At 36.5% G+C, this 24679-nt stretch overlaps 2 protein-coding genes across 4 annotated transcripts in view; one reads left to right on the top strand and one right to left on the bottom strand.

Annotated features, from left to right (window-relative positions):
* Positions 1–1992: 1992 nt before the first annotated feature.
* bora (bora aurora kinase A activator) lies at positions 1993–24061 on the bottom strand. Of its 2 annotated transcripts, none has more exons than XM_039745331.1 (13): positions 23817–24061; positions 23667–23717; positions 23043–23234; positions 22479–22585; positions 20412–20457; positions 16097–16175; positions 15375–15425; positions 15242–15298; positions 11853–12079; positions 9344–9491; positions 6804–7393; positions 2965–3105; positions 1993–2566 (listed from the first exon to the last, which is right to left on the bottom strand). In XM_039745331.1, the coding sequence occupies exons 3-13, from the start codon at positions 23196–23198 to the stop codon at positions 2546–2548; spliced, it is 1623 nt and encodes a 540-aa protein (XP_039601265.1). In that variant the 5' UTR covers positions 23199–23234; positions 23667–23717; positions 23817–24061; the 3' UTR covers positions 1993–2545. The 2 variants fall into 2 exon arrangements, with proteins under 2 accessions (XP_039601265.1, XP_039601266.1); XM_039745332.1 differs by having other exon boundaries at positions 23667–23714.
* A 117-nt stretch (positions 24062–24178) lies between these two features.
* mzt1 (mitotic spindle organizing protein 1) overlaps positions 24179–24679 on the top strand; it is a 39187-nt gene continuing 38686 nt past the window's right edge. For both annotated transcript variants that reach the window (XM_039745334.1, XM_039745333.1), the window contains exon 1: positions 24179–24328. In XM_039745334.1, the coding sequence (XP_039601268.1) occupies positions 24280–24328 (49 nt within the window). In that variant the 5' untranslated portion in view covers positions 24179–24279. The remainder of the gene's footprint in view (positions 24329–24679) is intronic.

Below are 24679 nucleotides of genomic sequence, written 5' to 3'. Positions count from 1 at the left end.
TACAGACGTACTACCTGTTACAGTCAGCGCATGTAACAAAAGTATATAAAACAAGGCACTTTTAACATGTATTGTACTGTAAAAAGCAGAGTGCTCATAATAAATAAACTCACCATAGGCCTAGTGAGCCTTTTAGGCTTGAATGTTTTTACACAGTATGTCCACTATGGGTTGCAATCTCAAATCATTGTCCATATTTAGATGTGCTCCGTTTTTGGTTTTCAATGCAGAAAAACCCACCTAAGACCGGTACTGTATATGTTGTTGCAAATGGTAAGAGGTATCGAATGGCTTTTTTGTTCAACACTGGGTATTTGTTTCTGAGAGTGCTCCAAAATTCTTATAGGGGAATGGCAGAGAATTGCATTTTCAAATTTCCATCATTGGGAATTTCAATTAACTCCTCCTGACCCCAAATCAAGACAACCCACTATGTCTGCAGGGGTTATGGATGCGCCCAGCTCCTGGTGAAGGAGTGGGAACATTACAGTATTTCCTTCGTTTAACTTTTTCTTCAAAAAGTCCAATTTTTTGTGTAACAAAACAGGCTGTGTTGAAGACGATGTTCTTTGATAAGTTTTGAAGCAACTGTTGCAATTCGTTCTCTTAGTGACAAGCGCTTCCCTGTGAAGCATGCAGTGTGTGTATCTCCATGGCATCATGAGCTTTGGCCTTTAATAACGTGACAACTCCCCTATGCTTGTGTCATGACAGCGGCACCATCTATACAGATGCCCAAGCAATAAAACCAGTCCATTAAATCTGCCTGCATGAACACATCCAAAATTTGAAAAATGTCCTGACCTCTATTCCTCCCCTAAATTTATTTGCAGAAAGGAAAAAAAACCCCTCAATCTTCCCATTTCCAATAAATCTGACATAAAAAGCTGTGCTGCTTTAGCTACACCCATGCTTTTGTCCAACTGCAATTCAAACCAACCGTTCCAGGAATTCGTGTGTTATATCGTCAACCATGCCAGATATCCATCTAGGTAGTTTCCTCACCAAACTATGTCTTTGGTCAATGGAAACAACCGTGGAAGCTTTCTTTGCACAGGCAATGCATCATGATGGCAAAAAGAGAGATACACCTTCATTGTGCTCTCTGAAATTGTTGCTTGCCGTGTAAAAGTGCTCACTTGTTTCATAAGCAGTGCTGCTTTCCTTTGGAAAGGGTCAACATTTCCCCAACATCAGCTGGATACTTTTCTTCTAGGTATCTTTTCAAATTAGACATTTGTTTGACAGAATGGACTGACAAAGAACACATTTAGGGTAATCACATCCATCTTTTTTTCTTAGCCTGCACAAACCTTTATAGATTTAGATTTTGCTTTAGGATACGACTCCTTAGATGAATTTAAAGCAGAACTTCAAGGAGGGTTTTCTTCAGAATGTTTCCTTTTTAAAAAACAGTCCATCGTTAGGCATATTCTAGCATTCAATGCACTGTGTGTAGGGTGCCGTGAACTGCTTGAACTCCACAATGCAACATGTGCATATACTGTAGACGGTAGACTTCAACTACAATTTGAAAAACGTGTAATTGGCAACCACACTATCAAAGTGATGATGTTATTAAAATACACGGTGAAGCATACAATTATTTAAAAAGATCAAAAATCTGACAAAATGCTTTATTTACATTTCCTCCCTTTTGCCACAGAACCACCGAAAGTTCCCAGTTCCTCACCAGGTACATTTTGAATGTACTGTAGTTCAAGTTTCTGCTTCAGCGACATGGCATGGCAATTTGTCCCAGATTCCTAAGACCCTATTTGTAAAGAAATGCTTGTGACAAATGACACTGTTCTTAAACACGCTGCAGATAAATGATCATCAGTAGAAATCCACTCTACAACTATTTTTTCCATCTTTTTTTTTTTTTTAAACCAGATACAAATGGACACATCTTTTCTAAGATTTTCCACAATAGTGTGCTACATACACACTTTATGTTATGTAAGAATCAAAGTGTACAAAAGGCAAAGATATAATATAAAAGCACTTTATTTATTAGTTCTATGGCCCTAATTTACTTGGTGTGCTTGCATATGTCAATATATATAAAAAATAAATACAACTGCAATTAAAAGTTTTGCTAATTCCTTATTATATGACACAAAATAAGATTACCTGAAGCTGCACCAGCATGTTAAATTCAATGGACAATATAAAATGTACCATTTTATACTTGTAACAGCCATAGTAAACCAAGAGATCCAGTGATTGTAAAAAATTTCCACTATTACTAATTGGATTTTGTTTATGTTCTAATGGTTCAATAAACTTATTTTTGCAAATTACTGTATAATAAAAATTAAAAGCTTCAGTACTGCAGAATTATACACTTTTAAAAAAATGTCATTTTTATAAACAGAAAATGCTTCGGCTTTATCAATGTGGGAATTCGGAGCATACCAAGAAGCTCAGATCAATTTTCATTGTAGGTAAAATAATGTTAATGTAAAACACACCAGTGGTTATTCACCCCTGCAAAATGTCCACGAGATTAAATCTCCAACAGGAACGACATCTTCCAAGTTCAGTTGTACAGGTGCTGTAACTGGAGGTGAAAACATTTAAACAAACACATTAGATTTGGTTTCATATATATATTAAAATACTTTCAATTATATAGTTTTTTTTTTTCCTCCAGACAAGAAATCTCTCTTAAGTACCAAGTCTCGATTTAACAGGATATGCTCTTGGGTGTTCTCATTAACAGGAGAGTGAAGATGCAAGTTGTGTTGGCCAAAACACAGGTTATTACAAATCACTGTAACCATGTAAAAGGGATTGCATACTCAAGATAATGTTCTTTCCTTACTAGTATTTGAAAATGGTGCAATTCTGAGTAAAACTGGGAGACGTTTGGCTAGAAAAATGTCAGATTAAAAAATTAATTAAAAGCAAATGTCATCATGGAGATTACCAGAGGACAAAATATATATGTATTTTTACCTTTGATCTTAAGGGTAGTAGTTTATGAGGAAAGCATGCATCATCAGTTGTGTGAACATCCACACACTCTTTCCCACTGTACTCCGAGATAATGCAGTCACTTATACTGGCAGTAGAGTGTGTGTTATAACCGCTGTCCACCTAGAGATACGCAAAAAAATAAAAGTTGATTTAATATCACTCAAAGAAAAGATGCACAGCAGGAACATCTCAACAGGACAGTAAGAGAATAAAGAAAAAAAAAAAAAAAAGACATATAGCCTGCAGTTTGATTCTCAACCTGACAGGTAGTGCTGGGAGGTATATCGGTTCATACCGAAAACGTTTATTTTTGTTATGATATGGATTTTCCTTATACCGCAATACCGGTTTAAATAACCTAAACGATGTTCAGAACGTGGCTCAGCAGGAAACTGTTTAAGATGGGACCCTTTTCACTGCTACACCGCTAAACACGCATGCAACAGAGTACATGCGTTAGTGGAGTTTCTGAGTGGTAAAAATGGACAGAGAACATTCTGAAACTGAAGCTGTAGCAGACGATACCATTGAACATGATGACACAGAAGAACTTTTGCTGAAAAAAAGGAGCCATGTCCGTTGTCTGGAGATACGCTAGTTTTAAAAAGGTCGGATGTGGACCAAACAACTATTTACTGTAAATAATGTAGAGCTAAAGTTATCGCCGGAGGCAGCAACACAAGCAATTTGCTGTACCACCTTAGCCGCACACATGCTTTGGAGTACCATGAACGTATGGAACCAAGATTGGCACCCTCCATGTCCTTAGGTAAAACTGAAAAAGCTAATGGACACTCGAGTCAGGCGTCACTTGTAGACGTGTTTGCTAGAGGTACTGCCTACGACAAAAAAAAAAAGCAAGCGGTGGATCAAGATAACCAACGCCATTAAAATCCATATAGCGGACGTGTCAGTGGACAGTGATTGTTAACATTAACAGAAAGTGTAGTTGGAAAAGGAATGAATAGTAAATATATTTTGTAAACCAACACATGTTCAGTGCAATACAACTTTTGACAAGCACCACTGGATATTTTACGAAGTCTAAATGCCTCTTTGGATGGTTGAAAAATGTCCTCAAAATTATAGTTTAAGTTGTTTGCTAACTTTTTTCAATAAAAAGGTTCATATTTTGACTGTAACTGTCATGCAATGCGATTCCTTCTCTTCATTAGTGCCACCCCCTTAAAACCTATCACTTTATGGGGCCATACAAACCTGTATGAATACTTGTGTGCACATTAAAAGGTTTTTTTGTACAATGTACAATTCTCATGACAGCGGAATAGGTTATTCTTAGCCAGTCTACTGCAGTAATTGCAGTGGAAAATGTGGTTAACATGCACTCATATGCATGGGGGAAAAAATACTGTTGAATACCGTGAAACCGGTATAAATTTTGAAAAATACTGCGATATAGAATTTTGGTCATAACGCCCAGCTCTACTGACAGTAACACCACAGAGCTTTAAAAGCCTACTCAGTAATTCAACAAATTTGGTACATTGTGTTAAAACTCCCCAAGGGGAAATCTCTGCAGTTACTAAAGTGTAGAATTATGAGGCGCATTTTACATATGTAAACAACTGGCAATGCCCAAGGTCAACTTCTCACATTGTTTTGAGGTAGTAGTACAAACATTTTGCTCTGCCCAGCGACATACTGACAATTTAAACTACTGTACTTGCAAGACAATCATTGCATTAAATACACAGATATGAATATCAAAGCACATATTCAGGTAAGCAATAAAAGCAACAAAATTACCATGACACAGCCTAAATATTTCTCAGTATCGTGGTGTACTTAACTTAGTTACCATTGGTATGGTTATAACTTGAAGCTAAGAGCCTTTTATCATAATCTACAGACAGTAAACCAGGATATTCAATCAACTGATTCTACTTTTATAAAAGTGATGATTAGTTTGTATTTGGATATTCTATACATTCATTAAAGGTGGGTGTGTGCGTCAATCTTTTTTTGGCACATTAGAGCGGAATTCACTTTATTTTTTTCAAGTTACACATTACCATTTCTCATAACTAATCCAGACACACATTTCATCATTTCTGCGGTTGGTGAACTGATGTTAGGGATCAACTAAAATTTAAAAATATTCAGCAGCATTACCTGAAGCACACCATACTGCCTCGATATAGAATGTTAATTTCGGAAGACAGGCTCCATTTCAATGTGTAACCGACATCACATTTGTTTTCTTCTAATCCTGATCTAAAACCAATCATGGCTGACTCCTTAGGAGCACATTGCTTTGCAACTTCCACTTCTCCATTTTGGGAAGGCGGCGAAGGATGTTTTTAATTTATTTATAAATAAAAAGGATTTCTGAACTCCTCAAAATGATTTACATAGTGCATTTGATACCTAAAAATAATGCTCACTTAAACTCAAACTATCCAAGTATGCTAAGAAGAATTAACAGAGTGACCACATTTTGCTATGACAGCACAGCAATAGCAAATAAATAAGGAAAAGTGAAGATTACTCAATTAGCAAAAGTGGGGGGAAAAGACAGACCTAGCATTTCTAAGGTTCAATTACACTTAACAAAAAGTCATCAATGCCCGTTTACCATGGTCTGTACTTGCTTTACAACAAATTCATTGCTTATTTGAATAAACAAAAAGTTAAATCTAATATTGTTGAAAGATGAACTAGGACCCTGCTGCCAGAAGAGAATTTCACAAAAAAAAAAGTTGAAAATATCCAGAAGTATGAAATGATGTATTCTTCCTCCAAGTTTCTAATACCCAGAAGGGCACTAATTATACCAAGTAACTGTAAAGTCTTATCATGCTATCAGCAAGTAAAAGGCTGAATGTTTTCAATAATTTAAAAACAAACACGCAGGTCAACTCCTGCTGTTGGAAATTGAAATATGCCATATTTTCAGTTCTAATTTCTTATCCTCCCAGAATATGGGCACTTTACCCTGGAAGCAGCCTTACATTTCACAGGTTGCACAGTAGTAAGTCCAGACAAATACTTTCAGGTCCCATCTGCTTGCTTTACTTAAACTGTAATGTAGATTAATTAGCACATTAAGTGAAATAGAAGGCTCATGAGGCTTCTCTGCTGATCCCGATTTCATTATTTGGGGCATAACTTTCTGAAAGCTGGAACGGATGCAAGTGGCACTTTAGCCAAGCTTCATTTAACTAGTCTGATGTTTTTATGTGTATATGCAAACATCATTAATGGATCAACACTATCACAGACTTCTACTTTTCTAAAGAAAGGCATGTTTTATGAGGAGAGATATGGTATACACTTTACACCACAGGCTGGAGTGAACAATGTAACCCTGTACTAAAGGAAAGCATTTGCAGAAACTAAATATCTGGAAACACAGAATCGTAGACGACCACCAATGAAACTAGCAAGACAGTGTAAATAAATTTTACTATCTTGCTTTTAATCAGCCAGATTACTCTTGCCATTGGTAGATGGGAAGCCTCAGTCCGCCAATGACATTATACAATGTGTGCGGGACTATGCTGCGTGAGCCGAAATGCTACCAAGAGAAGTTTTTGCAGGTAGATTAACGCATAATAAAATTACATCTTAAGACTATCAGTTGGAAAAGTCATTCCAGAGTTTTCCCCAGTAGTTTTTGTACATTTCAAATCTCAACATATTTATTAGGGTCTTTTGGCTAAATATATCTGAAACAGATCTGCAAGTTTGGGGAAAAGTGCAAATTATATAATATACTTGAAATGCATAATTTATACAAGTAATTTGAAGCATGTGCACACTTCAAAAAAATAAATAAAAAGGAAAAAACAGAATACCTGTATGCTATTGCAGTCACTAGGGATGACACTACTTTCTGCTAGGAGTGACAAATATATGTGCGAAGTCTCCACATTGCACAGGCTTCCAGTCCTGGAACTTGTCATAGGAATAATGTTTGCTCCTGCAGCTTCCTTTGTCCACGTGTTGTCTTCCTCTGCAGGTTCAGTATTGTCCGTCATGTCAATTGTGTTGTTTTCTTTCAGTTCTTCAATCTTTTCTAAAGGTCTTCTTAAATGAATAAACTCAACAGCAATTGTGTCAGTTTTGGCACCAGAAGTTAAGGGTTCACTTTTTATTGCTTTAATATCTGAATATTGCAGCACTGTTTCCATATCTGTGGGAGATGTGCTGCTATTTGGTAACAAATTTTCTTTTTCCTCACCAACTGTAACATTTATGAAAGTTAAACAGTCTGGTGAAGGTGTGCCATGCACTTTACTTCTATGATGATTAGTGCCAACAATGTAACAGCTTCTGATAGGTGAGCAGCCCTCCACATATGGACTTTGCGTACAATGATTAGCTTTGAAGCACAAACTGTCTGAAGTCATGCATACAGGTGAACGGAAATTAAAATGACATTCTCCTGAAATAAAATAATAATAATAATAATAATAAAAAAAAAAACAACTTTAAAAGGTTGTTTTGTCATTTGCTCAAGTCTTACATCATTCTTATTTATTTCCAATAAAGTTACATTTTATACATTAATATAGAGCAAAGGAACAAATTACATTTTTCCAACTTAAGTGGAAACATAGTTAACTCTTTGTGCTCGATTTAATAAACATTTCATGTATGAAATGATTTTGATTCCACACTGCTAGGTATCTGTACCACTGATTAAAGTATATAGTGGCAACAATGTCTGCACTTACATTAAAACATGTACAACAGTTAAAACACTTACTGTCTGAAATGGTACTCTTCAAGCATTAAAAAAAAAACAAGGTGTTGCACAAACAGTACATTTTCCATTGCATCTTTTACTTTAGGCAGCTAATGTGTGAGTAAAATGATTAGACAGACGAAGACCTAACAAAGTCAAAACACACACAAACGTACAACAGGTTTAAGTGCAAGAAGGTTTTTGCTTATTACAAATACAGTAATCCCTCGCTATATCGCGCTTCGACTTTCGTGGCTTCACTCTATCGCGGATTTTATACGCAAGCATAACTAAATATGTAACGCGGATTTTTTTTGCTGCTTCGCGGGTTCTGCGGACAATGCGTCTTTTTACTTCCTGTACATGCTTCCTCAGTTGGTTTGCCCAGTTGATTTCATACAAGGGATGCTATTGGCGGATGACTGAGAAGCTAACCAATCAGAGCACGTAGTTAAGTTTGTGTGCTGAATGCAGTGTTAACCAGGAAGTCTCGTCTCAGCATCAACGTGTTTCACTGTGTAAAGAGTTAACTTTTGTGCTCTTTTGTGTTTATCGTTGTGCATAGTCAAGCCCTTCATTATGGCTCCAAAATGATCCGCTCTTGCTACTGCTTCAGGGGCCGTGCCCAAGTACCAACGGAAGATGTTCACGATTGTCGAAAAGGTAAACGTTTTGCATTTGTTGAAGGAAGGGAAAAGCTGCACCGCTGTAGGACGCCATCACAGTATCAATGAGGCTACGGTTCTATTTAAAAAGTAGGAAAGGAATACAAGATCTACGGCCGCAGTGTCCTTTTAACCAGGGTGCAAAACGAGTTGTAAGTGGATGTAATAAGGCAGTAGTCTGGATGGAATCTGCTTTAGGGATTTGGATTGAAGACTGCCAGAAGAACAACGGCAGTGCTACACAATCGTGTGAAGTGGCTCCTTTAGAAGAGCTGTAACGCTCCTGTAACCTCTCCTTTCTTGTGCAGTAAAATTAAACTCATCGTTATCAGACAAGTCATCGTGTCATTGTTGGTGAGTAACCATAATTAATTTTCTACTTGCAGTACTTAGTACATGTACGTACGTTTAGTGTCACTGTACACACATTTACTGTATATTATTTTTCTTGCATTGTACATATTTATTGCTGGTGGCCTGTCTATCGTAATGGCTGTAACATATGTGATATCGGAGACACTCGATATCTGTAAAATAATATTTAGGTTTTACTGTATATAAACAGTGTGTTTACATACATAATTTCAATGAATCTTACCTAATATCTAAGAGAATACAAAGGGATTATGCTGTATAACTCTGCGGGGAATATTTATAAACAGTGTGGGAGAGTTTATAAGGGCTTAAAATATATAAAAATAACCATACAAACATATGGGGTCTGGAACGCAACCCCCGCGATCGAGGAGGGATTACTGTATATCATTTTTGTCCTTTATAGTGTCAGTTGGAGAGAGCATTTGATGGTATAAAATATTTTCAAAATTATGCAAGCAGTATTGGATTTTGTAGTCAAAACTGAAAACCTAACATTTTCAGAAATATGTTTTGTTAATTTTACTCATTTAGTAAGGTTTAAAAAAAAGTTAGTATTTTTACATAAACAAGCTTTTATCATAACCAAAAGATAAATTACACATACCTGGTGCAGGTGTCTTTCCATGTGAAAGAGTAACTGGAGAGAATGCTGGTGAAGCTGCACAATAGCTTTCAGGGAATGAAGGACTTGCCATACTTCCTAAACTATATGCTCTTCGACCTCCCTGAATAGGACTGGAAGAAAACTGACCCTGATTAAGAAAGAAAAAAGAAACAAAGATTACAAATCTGAAAACATACAGTGGACCCTTGACTTACGAACTCAATTCATTCACGAGGGCTAGTTGTAACTCAGGTTGGTTGTAAGTCAAAACTATTTTTCCCCATAAGAAATAATGGAAATACCCATAATGCGCTCCGAACCTCCCACAGCAACACTTACTTAACCTTTTCATAATAAAAAAGGGTTGTATAATGAGCATAATTTACCAAAACACCAATCATTTTTCTAATGCACTAACCAAAAAGTTATAAAAAAAGTGCCTAGCCTACCAGAAACAATTTCATACTGTACTCACCATTTAATTTGACATCTTTGGGCTTCAGGAAGGGAGGAGGAGAATGAAACGGAAGGTGGTTATTGTTTAGAAGGAGCCTCCTTATGCAAACCTTTTCTTTGTAAAATTGTCGAGATGGTGGATTTCAACATGCTGTACATATTAGCGAGATCGGTCACAAACGCCACTCTCATATTTACGCACAATTTCCTTCTTCGTTTCGATTGTGATCGCGGTTTCTCAAGTTAATGACAGTAGTCGAGCACTCAGTTCAAAGCTGGCCATGTTGTGAACTGCTGTAATAATACACTCCAAAGCAAGCCGGTGCTGACTCAGCCTGATGACATCATTAGTGCCGCACCAGCCCGCTAGCTAACATCCCTTAACAATCGCTTTCTTTACCTTCGCTTCCTTCCTTAGCAATTATGCATCTTGCTTGCCATGGTCTTAGTGAATTATATATAATAGATAAATCACTGCACTGACCGAAATTACGTCCACAAACATGTATCTGGGCTCCGACTGACACGTACGAATGCTCTCGGCTGTTTGTTTACAAATCGCACAGGCGGATACACGTGACCGCATTCAGGTCGTAATGCAAGATGTTGGTCATATCTCTATATCTCTTATATATATATATATATACATATATATATATACACACACATACATATATACATACACACACACTATATAAATAAATTAGCCAAGCTAATGTGTTCTAGTAATTCATAGTGAAATTAAGTTTAAACAGATTAATGGTATTTCTGTCTGACATGCAATTTTAAAGTAATACATGAAAACAGGAATAAACATGAACAATTTGTTGCTAAAATTTTCATCCATCCATACATACGCTATAGGGCTTGAGTAAGGGAAGTTCCAAAGCATACCAGGATGTGCCAGAGTGCACTCACTCTCTCCCCCAAACCCCCATTTCCTGTAGGGCATTCACGGGAGATTCCGCCTGGCTCTCTTGACGTCACTTCCAGGCCGTCGAGTTTATGTCATTATTATATACATACACACGAATAAGACTGGCTTACCAGGGTGAAAGCTTTTTAGGGTTCTTATCAGCTAAGCTGGGGGAAGAAAATTACTTTTCTAAAGTACTGTATAATGTCAAATAGAACATAATATAGACGAGAACAGGCCATTCAGCCCAACAAAGCTCACTAGTCCTATCCACTTTAGTCTTCTAAAATATCATCAAGTCTAGTTTTGAAAGTCCCTAAAGTCCTATTGTCTACCGCACTACTTGGTAGCTTATTAAATAAGATCCTATAATATAGATGAAAGATGTGAAACTTGATTTATTGTAGCATTTTTTGACATTAAGTAACTTCTCTGTAGATCATGGTGGTTAACAGACATAGCAAGTAAGACATTTCCTGTATGTCCCCAAAAACTCCCTCCATATCCTCTCAGAAGATTCCTAGCCCAGCTCAGACACATTTACAGCTCACATGATCAACTAGATCTTCATGATCAAGGGGAGGAGCAGTTAAATTTCAAACTACAGATGAATGAATCATGTTCCACACTTTGTGAAGCAACTCTGGCAATTTCCGCCGTTTGTACCCAAGATCCCATTATTTTAACCATTACATGTGATCATGAGCAAGAGTGTACATATACTGTAATAAGAGACGTAAACCAAGTGTTTTGTCTAACTCCTATTTTTACCACTAGAGTACTGCCAAGTCTGCACATATCTATTGGCTAAACACAAATTTACCTGTGCACTAACTCCTGAGAACTGTCCAAGGTACCTAAAAATCAACCTCAATGCAGCTGCTCTTTCTTTCCCCTAAGTGAACAAGAAGATGATGTACACTCAGATTTTGAATACGCTAGCCAATTGCCAGAAGATGCTCTAACAGGTTCACTGTGCTTTATAAATTATAATCAGAAGCCCAAGAGCTTGACTTCATTCACAAATAGCATATATTCAACAATCAGTTACATAAAGCAAATACTCCCTAAGCCACACCTGCACCCAGGTATCTTGCTTAACAGAAAAACAAAACAGAGACAACAAAGATTACTTACTGAGCTAGGTGTTTCAACTGAAACTTTACAATGGACCGGGGACAAATCTAATGGGCCTTCTAACCCAACAGAATTCACATCCTCGACACAGGGATCTCTTTCAGGTATAGGAGATGTGGATATTTCCGAGTCACTCCCACTACCATCAATGAACAGTTTTCTTCGAAGAGATGTTGATCCGAAGCTTTCATGTGACTGATCTGACTCATCTGCTCTATAGTAATCACCTATACACGCACAAAAAAAAAAAACTAAAAAGGTTAGAATTGAAATAATTGCAGAGTTTAAAAAGTATTCAGGTAAACAGTCAAGGGTATACATATATATTTTGCACATGGAGCAAAAACCCCACCCACAACCATCACATTTACATTCAGTTCATTTTCTGTATTTATGTTCAAATTACTATTAGAGACTAAGAGTTTCAAACTGCACCAAATAACCACAAAATATTTTGGACCATTAAGGACAAAGAATCTATATACAAGGCTTTCTCCACATGTAGGACCACAATACTTTAGGCTAAATTCACATTTTATGTCTTTCAAACTGTACACCTTGTCAAAGCTCTGCACTAAAGTACGGCAATAATTATATTCAGACTGTTTAGCAGTCAACTGATCACATATTACACTACATTAACACTTTAGTGCTCTTTATTGTATTTAAAATATGCAACATAACAGAACGTGTTTCTACATGGCATGCAACCCCAACTTTAATAAAGCAGACATTGAAGAAAAAGAAGAAAATATAGTACTTCTTAGTTTCCCCGAAAGGCAGCTTGTGTTAAAGTGAGAAGTTTTGTGGCGAGGTACAAATACATCACTGTGCACTTTTCAATTTTCATTGCTCAAAGTTATAGTTAACAAGTACTGTTAATAGTCATGCAACATACCTTACAGTTACATTATAAAGTTTTGACTACCCATTTTCTGAAACGTCTATTGCAGGGTTACAGAATCATACCCCAATAACAAATTTTTGTGTCTTTCAATATGAAATGTGCCAGATAAAATTTATAATTCAGATGCAAGACACAATATAAAAATTGCCCTCAATGAGATTTGAGTCCAATATGGCATTCGTACACTTTCGTCTATGCATATCAGGGATCCCAGAAAGCATGATTAGTGTGAAATCAGGACAAGATCATTCGAGATTCACATTTGTCCAATTCCTTTCGATAAAACCCGGTTTTAGCCAAACATGTATTTATGAAACAGATTAAGCCATATTTAAGAGATCAGGGAGGCTAAAGATGAAGATAACTCACTATTCCTTCTTTCTGGAATAGCCGTAGGGGTTGCCTGCTTAAGAAAGGAAGGTCTGATAAAATCCAGCTCAGTTAATGGGATGATACACCAATCTGGGCTGAGGAAATGAGGACACTTAACAGTCAATCAAGCATAACATGCAAAAATGCTTTTAACAAAGTATAGTGCAATTTCCTTTCTTTAAATAGGTAACCTCAATAAAAACTAGCAGATAATTTATAGCTTGAAAGTCAAATAGGTCATACTTTTGTCCCTCACCGCTACTTGTCTGTGACTGCAGGGGCCACACATGCATAGTTCCATCTACTGCTATCACGTGGCATCCAGTGGATCACTCCTACTCCCTGATGTTTCAGCAGGAGCAACCCTGCCCCATAAAACACTGGATGTTTGCTCTTCTGTGGGCCAAACCCGACAGCTTCCCTCCACCATGTAGCACCGACTCTACCACGATCCTGACTCTCTACTTTGTCTTTCTTTTCCATCTTCCTGGTCAGGCATCCTTTATACTGCTAAGAATGCAGGTGTGCTAATTACAGACTCTGGAGCAAGGCAATAGACGGAGCCATACACGTTTGCATGTGAATGTACGATCAGTCATTCGCCTCTGGATCTGCCTTGCCATGCTACCATGACCATCTGAAGCCCTAACGCTCCATATTTATTTAAAACTGCTAATCATCACAGACAAAGATGTGGCTTATCATGGACTGAAATAAATAACCATCAAAGGAGGAAGTCCACACAACTGCAGGAAGGGCAAATGGCTTTGACAGTTACTATGGTCTATACTACATCAGACTAGGGATGTTACAAGAATCACTATTTCAATACTAATTTGATACCAAAGTTCAGAAAACAGAATCAGATTTTGAACAGTATTGTAGTATTGACTTTCTTCATACTACCAACTCATGTTTGACTGCAAGTAAATTACTCCACAAGGCAAAATATGTATTAACAAAAAAAAAAAAAACAACCACACACAGAAATAAAATATCTATCTGACAGAGGGGAGGATGATGATGATGATGATTCAGTACTGCATTAACATGTTTTGAAAAGAAAAATAGCCAGCTGGATCTGGCTGCGTGAATAAAAAGGAGGACAAGGACAAGTAAGAAAGGTGAAAAAGAAATCAATAGTAAACAATTTGAGAATGGAACATAAACTGACTACGATGGATAAAGAGAACGCAAGCGAGCAGAGTGTGAACCAGCTGAGAGGAGATGTCCAGATTTGTCGAATAAGAAGGCAGCGAAGACATAAGGTACCTGGTGTAAATCAAGTGTTTTTTTATAAAATAAAATAAAAAAAAGTAAATTATAGTATGCACTTAAATAGTAATTGCCACTAATTTACATATTCTGATGCTGTGTGATACAAATAATTTTCAGCATTGCTTACTGTATATTTTATTGGCTTACACGTTGTCTGAGCTTTTATGGTCCTTCAGCAAGTATATTCCTATTTAATTGTTCATGGCTAGCTTGCGAACAACCGAAACCATGAAATGTCAAATTTGTGAATCTAGAGGGGCAACTGTACAGTTAATTAGTAAAATTACTGTTTAATAAACCATTAATAAGGCAGTGTGAAACAGTTTGTGGCACAGGGCTTTTGACAAAGACACCACTACACTTTAAAGAAAGGTGGCAACATGGTACTGGTACAACACTGAAATGAGACTAAAAAACAAAACCAAAACTGCTTTGTCATCACACTCACTCACTAATCAGGATTATCAAGACAACCTCCTGCTGAAGAGGCCACTTCAAAATTACCATTGTAGTCTAGGCCACATATTGATGGCAATGTTAAAAGGCAACCCGGGGGATTGCAGGGAGAATTGTTGGGGGAAGAAGGAAAAAAAAAAAAAAAATATCTTGGTGATTTGATATTACTATACATAATTTCCTTGTTGTATCTCAGACAATTGGATGCATTACACACAAAAAAAACAAAACAAAAAAAAAAACAAACACCACACACACACACACGACAAAAGAGAAAAATCCAAACAAGTTTTTGACAAAGAGGTTTTTTTTTTGTTTTTACAGTAATTGCAATATTCAGAGCATCAATAATATATTAACTAAGAAAAACACTTACCCAAAATTTTTTCAAGATTAAAATTAAGAGGTAATGACAGGACAGTCTGGCAAGCAGCTGTAAGTTAGAAATATAGAAATTAAACTGAAGGAATGTACAAAAAAATAAAGTGTTTAATATGATCTGTACTAACCATTTACTTTCATCGATGAAATGTTCCCTTTGTGCTCTAAAGAACTGGGACCTGAAATGTAATTAAAACAGTGTCACAATTACAGCTGCTGTAATGCTACAGAGGCCAAAGATGGACTTCACAAGTATTCGAAAGAGATGTTGTAATAGATTGTTTTACCTCGATTTATTTGTATTCCATAACATAAGTTAAAGTTCGGCTTAACCATAAAAAACTACATAGCATAAATCAAGTGAGGCTTTTTCAATTTCACTGTACAAAATATAGCTTCAGAAGTACCATGTCCAGATTTGGTCAGAGTGCTGAATGCACAACCATAATGCAATACTGTATATCCATCATGGAGTTTTTTGGTACATTCCTGACCTGAAGAGTGTGATCTAGGCGGACTGGCTTAAAGTGCTTCATACTACGTAAACAGTTTAGATAAGTGACCCCCCATGAAAATGGCTTTAACAAGACAGAATAAATGCAATGATTATCTTAAAGATTGAAACTGGGGGTGTGGGTTTGGGGCGAAAAGTAGTATGGGCAAGAATCTAGCAACATGAGTTGGCTCCTTCTAATGTGGATTACCTTAAAAAGCACAATATTGAACACGATGTATCCTTTCCTCTGAAGCATTGGTCTAAAGTACTTTGATATAAAGCATTTACTTAGAACAGCAGTACAATGAAAGGTCTTTAACAAAAATATTGTAAAGAATCAAAACAAAAACATACAATTTGTAGAATTTAACTGTGTGGCTGGTTTTACTTCTTGGGTCCAAGGTGAAGGAACAATCATGTTTTTGCTGAAAAACTGCAAATCAAAATTCAAAAAAAGTTTATTTTATTGCTTTAAAAGGGGAAATGCTAGTCCAATTTTGAAAAAAGTAGCGTGCAAAAATTTTACAACAAAATCTATAATTTATATTGGGCCACACAATAAAAACAAAAAAGAAAAACAAAACTGAACATTTGCATGTTGGAAGCAATATAAAAAAAAAAAAAAAAAAGACTGAGGTGGGAAGAAAAAGACAAACCAAAAGTGTAGAATACATGTTTAAAAGAAAATAAGAACATTCTAAATGTCTAAATAATAATTTTTTTTTTACTACCAAAGCACAAAGTTCCCCTTTATTACTGCAAACTTCACACAACAATATGTCAAATTAAATGTATGTTTATCCCTAGCACTGGACTAGATTCAATCTCCCACCTAAAGCAGTGTTTCCAAACTTCGGTCCTGGGGGACCCAGTGCAGGTTTTTGTTCCAAACAGATTCCTAATCAGTGACAACACCTGATAGCACTGATCTCATTTAATTAGCTAATATTTTTTCTTTTATTACATTCAGAAAAGCATAGCAGCATGATTTTTACATTTATAAAGACATTTAGAAATATATTTCTGCTTTTGCTATAGATTTAAATGCTGAACTCTTTTACCCTTTCTCTGTGATTGTATCTTAATTACAATTAATGAGCAGAGCAGACACGCTGGAAAACACCACTGAATAATCAAAGGCTGCCACTACTTTAGCATCAGACCCACTAATTAGTAAATAATGGATTAAACAATTAGAACACCTAGAAAAGTAGAATGAAAATCAAGACGAAAATATTGTTGAAAAGAAAAGAAAAAAAAAAAAACACACACATTGTTCCCATTGTGGGGAAAAACTCAGACACAGACAGGCAGACACCGAAGGTTCAACCACCACACATTTATTATACATATGTACAGAAGAAGTGAAGCACACAACCCACTCAACGCCAAAGTCCAGGACACTCAACCAATGCCTTCCTCTCAGGTCTGCCTCCATTCCTCTCCTGCTGAGCTCCAGCCATCGAATGGAGGGAGGTGGCCCCTTTTATAATCACCCAGATGTACACCAGGTGCTTCCCGATGAACTTCCACCGGCCCTTCCTGGGGCCTTATGTATAAACGGTGCATAAGCACAGAAATGTTGCATAAGAACTTTTCCACGTTCAAACCGCGATGTATAAAACCTACACTTGGCGTAAAGCCACGCACTTTTCCACGGTACCTCATACCTTGTCGTACGCAAGTTCTCCGCTCGGTTTTGCAGACTGCCGGCACCCAGCGTCAAAGCAATGGTACTGTTCCTGTGTGGTTACTCATTATTTTCGGGACGCGGCTTTATAAATACACTGAAACTAACCGCATATTGTTTATTAGTGTAACACATCTGATTGTAATTAACTTGTAACAATACAATGGTCCAGGGAACAGCCATAGTTTTCCAAATACCATAACTGCTTTAGTGTTGTTACTCTCACTTCTTCTTCTTTCAGCTCCTCCCGTTAGGAGTTGCCACAGCGGATCATCTTTTTCCATATTACTCTCACTGCACCACTGAGTATTTATATCACTGTATCTGAGCGTAAATCACAGCAGCAGCTGATCGGAAAGAGAATTATTGGTATACAGTTTCATGGACACACTGTCTCAGCCACTGCAAAACGTTTCAAAGCCTTTCCTGTACGGACCTTGCGGTTCAGAAACAGTTTCATCCCAAGAACTTTAAATGCACTCAATCAATTGCACCTTGCAGAACTGTTTGTACTCATAAGTACAATCACCCCACTGTAAACTTGCACTATAGTTATAATATCTCACAACCTGAGCCACTTTATAAAGCGGGTATTTACATATGATGACGATATCATTTTTAAGGTGAAATGCAGCAAAATGTTTATTAAATTATACAGATAAAACTTTAACTTCATTTAAATAATCTGTATTCTTCACTGGGAGTGTCGTTAAGGATAGAATAATTAAACATGTACTACGAAGATATTTCAATGTTCCTTAAACGTTTTGAAGAATCGGCGCTAAGCTAACAGATGGATTAACGTCTATTACAGAGCTGATCGTGTGGCGATTTGGTTTGGCATTTGGGGAAAGAAAAGCAAGGACTGCAGTGGTGGCTACGCCAATATATATTGAATATAAAACAGAAAGAAAATAACACAGCAACAAATTTCGGCAAAAGTTAAATGCTTGTGTCATGAGCATGAGGCGGCTATGCAGTGTCTGCAACGGACGATGCCATCCACCGTGCATAAGTTACCTTACTGACATTGGCGGGCGAAGGAGCCACCGATTCTTCCTCTGCCCAGTGCCACCACAAGCCTAGAGCCACCCCGAGTACTGCTGCAATAAATTTCAATGAAGTGAAACACATGTTTAATAACGTGCTTTAACTCCTATCATCATAAAAATGATATCACGTATACATCTTAGTATTTTAGTTATTCAGAGAGCTGTAATATCACGAATGTAATGGATTCTGTGTCCAGTTGGAGGAAGAGAGCCGGTTTAAGAAGCAAGTAGTGATTCACACACATAGGCACATAGAAGATCAAATACAAAACAAAGCATTTAACGTGCTACTTTAATTATGATGTGATTTGAGAAACTGGTTAAACGATTTTAAGATGAAGTTTATGACGTTCTACTTTAATGACAAAATAAACTACGTGATTAAAGTGGAAATGTCAAGATTGAAGTTGACATTTCGTGCTTTTTCGCCACGGTGTGCCTTTTTTTCTCTGTACCCTAATAAGCTTTCATATGACACTCAGACAGTGGGCTACAACTCGGCTTTTCATGGCGACTTTGATATGTGACTTCTTTTTATTTCCGGCACTGTGCGATTTTGTGAACGTGAGCTTTCAAGTTTCTCCAACACGCTATGTCACTCGATCACCTTCCTTTTGTTGATTATACCACGGTTTATTTGAACAAATAGTATGTTTTTCCTTTGCCTCCACTTGGTACTTGCTGAAATTCTTATATTTTCCTCTGTGCTTTTCCCATTGTCTTTTCACAGAAGGCTGAGCTTAAGGGCGATTTGTATTGATTTGCATATTCAAAGAGGCGTAATTCTGGGAGGAGTTGGGGCGGGACATAAAGTGCGTGCATGAGCGTTACTTTTCACGCTGATCGGGATTTATGTAGCGGAAGAACGTGGAAGTTGAAGTACACACAGATTCCTGCATCTGGATTTTTCTGTGCGTAAGCACATTTCAGCTTTTGTGCTTACGCCATGTTATAGTGCGAGTTCTATGCACGGCGTTATACATGAGGCCCCTGGTGTGGTGGAACTAACGGCTGTGCACCCGGAAGCACTCTAGGTGTCCCTGGTCTTCCGCCACACCTGGAAGGGCTGGGGGCCAGGGGGCACCCGAATGCCTGGTGACCACGGGCCCTTATAGGGTTGAGCTTCCAAGCTCTGTTCCCGTGGTCCCCATACCATCGATTTTTTTTAAACCAAACTTAGTTTTCTAATTTCTATATTGTTTCCAAAATACAGAACTTGGGAAATAACACATCACTTTATTAACCCAGGAGTCCAATTAAAAACAGAAGCTGGTTAGAACAAAAACCTGCAGCCACAGCATGTCCCCGGGACCTAAGCTGGGAAACACTGGTCGAAATCTGCTATATAATTTTCAACTCATTTTTGGTCTGCTGAGCAAAGGGGATAATGAAGATTACACGAGGTCTAAATGCAAGTTTTTACCCCAAGTCAACTCTCACCTTGTGTATATACAAGGATTATTCTCTTTCCAAATATACATGCACTAAGGCATAATAAGGTTTGGGCAAGATGTCTCTAACAGCAGAAAGTAATTTCTTTATCTCTAAACAAAATATCTACTGCAGTATAGCTTGAAAGACATGGGTGTAGAAGAGACTGGTAAGATACAAACTCTATAAGACGAGATAAATTAACATATTCTTCATATTGTCATTACTTTGTGTGCATCAAGAAAAGTGACAGAACACTTATTTCCATGAGCCTAAAGTGTTTCACATGTCTGGTTTTGGAGGTGTACACAGACACACAGATTGAAAGGTGCAAGATGGCAGTGACTTTCCATTCTTTGAATAGTATTATCAAATAACAAGGAACAAAAACCACAAAAAGAAAAAAGGATACCCCAGTTTGCAGACAAAACAGAACTTTTTTTGACCACAGAGCTAAAATACTTTCATTCCAATTAATTGTAATTAAAAGATATACCTGGTCAATTGCCTTTTGCCTCCTTTCTTCAATATCTTTATCTGTTCTAAATACATAAATGGATTATTTATATTAAACAATATTTAAACAGATAAGCAGCTTGGCATGCAATTAACACTCTGCACTGCAGGTAGCACAGTGCCAGTACTTACTGCTGAAATTAAAATGTGACATTTAAAGCTACTCATTGGATGGTTTCAAAACCATCTACAGTATGACAAAGGCCTGGACTGCATTATTGTACTCCCATTATTATACAATGCCAAAGGCTATCTCCGATTAGTTTTTTTTTAATCTAAAAAGTATTGAAAGATGTGGCTTTGCATAATATGTAGGGTGGTTTGCTTAAAAATCCTAAATCAAAAGGGTATGTTTACTAGTGATATTACAGTTGTCAAGTTGTTAAATTGTTATTATGTAACATATTACATTTGGCAATTTTCTGAAAGCTTTTTAAAATTGTCACGTACAGCTCAACAACTCTTTTTGTCAGTATTCCATAGTGAATTATTATATAGGACCAAAATGAATGGCTATTAGTGACAATCACAAGGCATCATGAAGGAAGCTTGTTGCATTTAAAAGTAAAAATGCCATGTGGAGTTACAAAGCAAGAATGTTTCTGTAATTTAGAGTACTGGTATCTGCTGTGAATCAAATGAGCTGCTGAAGGTAGTGCAACAATTATTTCCCATTGATACTTGGTTTTTTTAATTCTAAATAAAGTAAACCAAGTTAATCAATTTAGCTTCCCGTTTTCTCAATAACCAAGACAGCCAACATAGAAACTGGCCAAGAATAATGATTTGATGTAACATCCATCCATTTTCTTAACCTGCTTATCCAGGGAAGAGTCACAGGGAAGTTAGCATTGTACACAAGATAGGAATTACTACATGAGGCACTTGTTCATCACAGGGTAAGGCAGGGTTTAGTTTAAGGAAAACCATGTGTGTAAAACCTGCTTTGGGAAGCATCTGCCCCTAGTTGTAACCAACCCTTTTGAAGTTATTATTTTGAATCTAGATATTAAATCAAGTCATAAAGGGACATGCCCATTTTCATAAAATGTACTGTAAGCATAACTAGGAATAAGTTCCAGATTGTAAGTTTAATAATTGCAAAAAATTTACTGCTTTACTTTCTAGTTTTAAGTTGCTTTATTAGATTGGAGACACTAAATTTTTGGAGATCAAGTTTTAGAACAAAAGGCCACCTGGTTCAGAAGTTTAATTATTTCTATATGCATAACGGTTCAATAATGTATTACAAATTAATGTACAATAATGTATTAAATAACAGATGCAGAAATAAGGAACAATATAGACTAAGGCTTATTTAAACTGCTATGGATATCTGGATCTTTGTCTTTGCATACTCTCAAGCCTTGCAAGAAAGAAATGCTATAAAAATATTGTTAAAAAAAAAAAAACCAAAAAAAAAAAAACACAAAAAACAAAAAATTATTTCTGCTTTATTAACCAATAGCAGGTTCAAGGAAGGAACCAAATATTAACATGGTGCTATTCAGCTAAAGGGCCAAATAATGTTCAGAAAAAAACCCCAACAGTATAAGTAGTAAGCATGACCAAACATTCTACAGCCAAGAGTAACTTAATCTGCGTAAACAAAAAGGCTATGATAATAAAACAAAATTCATATTTTATCATCATTTGGCAGATGTCTTTTTCACAAGGAGATTCACTTAAAAATTCAAGTGTATGAAGTGTCTTGCAAATAAGCATAGTCAATAGTTGACAGAGAATCAAAGTTTACACATGAATGTTGGTACAGTATTACAATTCTACAGTGAATGAAAACCTAAAAAAAGTGTTAAAGTAGATGCATAATAACTTATAGGCTTCCATGGAAGACAACAGAGTAGTTTAAGCTACCCCAAAATCCTTTGTGGAGGTTTATCCTCGAAAGATATGTTTAGCAATATGATTCTTCACGCATTTTCCTATTACTAAAATACAAATTTTATAAATACTGTCATGACATGACAAAGCCAATCAATGCATAAATAAAGCCAGCTAAAAAGCATTTCTTTTAACGATGACTTACCCATAATCACTCAAAAGTTGTGATTGTCGCTGTACATCTTCTGGATCAATTTCAACTGGATTCAGTCTTGCAATATGATCAATTGACCATCTGAAATTGGCAGGTGACTAAAACAAGAAAAATTAAACAAATGATAGTTATCAAAATAAAATTTCAAAGAAATGTGCAAATTTAAGAAAATGTTCCTGAATTAAAAAAAAAAAAAAAAGTAAGAACAACTTTATTTTAGCCAAATCAAAAGGAATAAACATGGCAATGTTCTTTTAAAATTACATTCTAGAATATCTGCATTAATATTTAAAAAGTTAAGTGCAAAACAAATTGTCAAAGACTTGACCACTTGCAAGTAAAAGAAAAACTACATCCATGGACTGACATAAAATTGTGTATTATATTTTTGATTTGGATTTATATACTTTGGTAATCCTCGAGGGGAATATATGTATAATATTTATTTTTCCAGCTCATTTGCCTCAATTTAATAAACAGTCAATTTGCTTATGAAAGACACTATTAAAAATAACTTTTAAAAAAATGCAATAAACACAACCGTTAATGACTTACTGCTATTGTAGCCTGAGATGACTTGAATACAGAAGGACTGGCAAACATGGATTCATGTAAACTGTGATAATCATTTGGGCTCTCAAATGGATTTAGACGACCAGGGCGTCCAGGTGTTTCAGGTAACAAGACTTTAACCTCCAGAGACTCTCCCATAATTTTTCTGGCCAAACGTTTAGTTTTCTTATTAATCTGTTAAAAAAAAAGAATATGGTTGTTTATACAATGAAGCAATAGCAGTGGAGCGTTAGTTATCTTCGTCATTTTTGCATTTTAAACAATCAAAAGACCAAAGCTAACCATCCTAACGATTCCAGCCACCTTTGGTTCTAACGCACTTTCCAGGAAACCTCGCAATCAGTGAGAATTACGTATCACAAATCATTTAACTGTGCAAACTCGGCAAAGAACTTATAAGGAAACGGACTATTGATTAAATAAATAAATAAATAAAAAGTCCCTTTCGGAGCATTTTATTTGACCTATGGCACTACGTTTATAAATGACACAACGTTGGCGTGGTGCATTTGAAAACATTTACAGAATATTTCGATTTTTAATGATATTGAATAAAAATATACGTACATACAAAATTTAAAAATACAAGCACAGATAAACGCATACCTTACAGAGAATCCAACGTTGAAGACAGAAAGATTGGCAGGGTTCCAACTACTTTCAGAAACAGACAAAGACGTATTAATGTTTTATCGTGCCACAGAACAACAGAAGAGAAATAGTTCGACTTGGTACGATACACAAAATACAGATTACCAGCTCCAGTAGTTGCCGCCGAACTACGCGCTTCTTCTCCGTGTTCTATTAGTGCCTGCCGCTTACATATTTTCCTTCTCTTTCCAGCCTTCAATTTGAGGTAAACCTCCCGCGCGCACTCGTAGCCTATAGGAATCTTGGAACCCTACCGAGGAACCAATCAGATTCAACGAGGTTTTTAATTCGAATGGTAATTTCCTGTAGCCTTTTAAATTTCACAATACTTTTCCTCCGCGTGGAATATTTGACTATAAACAGATTTCCTCTTGTTGTCACGTTTTTGTTATTGAAACGCCATGGTAGTTGTGGGAGTTTCGTAGGTCCAAGGTTTCTACAACAATTTTCCAAAATACTACAGAGAGGTTTAAATTTCACCGCTTAGGGAACCAGTTGAAAAAGGATTTCTTCCGGGTGACGGACTTGAGGAAGTCGTACAGGCGTTAGTGTTGTGTATATTTGCATTATGGCCAGCGTTGCTCCAAATCTGAGCGCAGTGCGAGAGACGATGGATGGTAGGGATGTGTTTTTATTATGGTTTATTGTAACAGTAATATTTAAAGCCAATGGCTTGGTGTGTAGTGCATCGTTTGTGCACAGCGTTATCTTGCACCGTGACAACGTTTTGTTGTCCCATTCATTCGCTTCTTTTTTGACTAGTCTATTTGAAAATAGATCTAAAGTTTCTATATTACGAAGTCATGTAACAGTCACATATATGAAATATTTTATGGTTGATTGATGAGGGAACCGTATTTCAATAAAATACAAAATCCAGTGCATCGATTTTCATAAGTTTCTTGTAACACAAAAATGTCTTTAATATAGTTTTTCAGACCTGTTTGTATATCGATAGATAGAACTTT

The sequence above is a fragment of the Polypterus senegalus genome, chromosome 2 (assembly GCF_016835505.1).
Source record: "Polypterus senegalus isolate Bchr_013 chromosome 2, ASM1683550v1, whole genome shotgun sequence".
NCBI lineage: Eukaryota > Metazoa > Chordata > Cladistia > Polypteriformes > Polypteridae > Polypterus > Polypterus senegalus.
The sequence above is the reverse complement of the archived record's forward strand: the minus strand, read 5'-3'. Positions and strand labels throughout refer to the sequence as shown.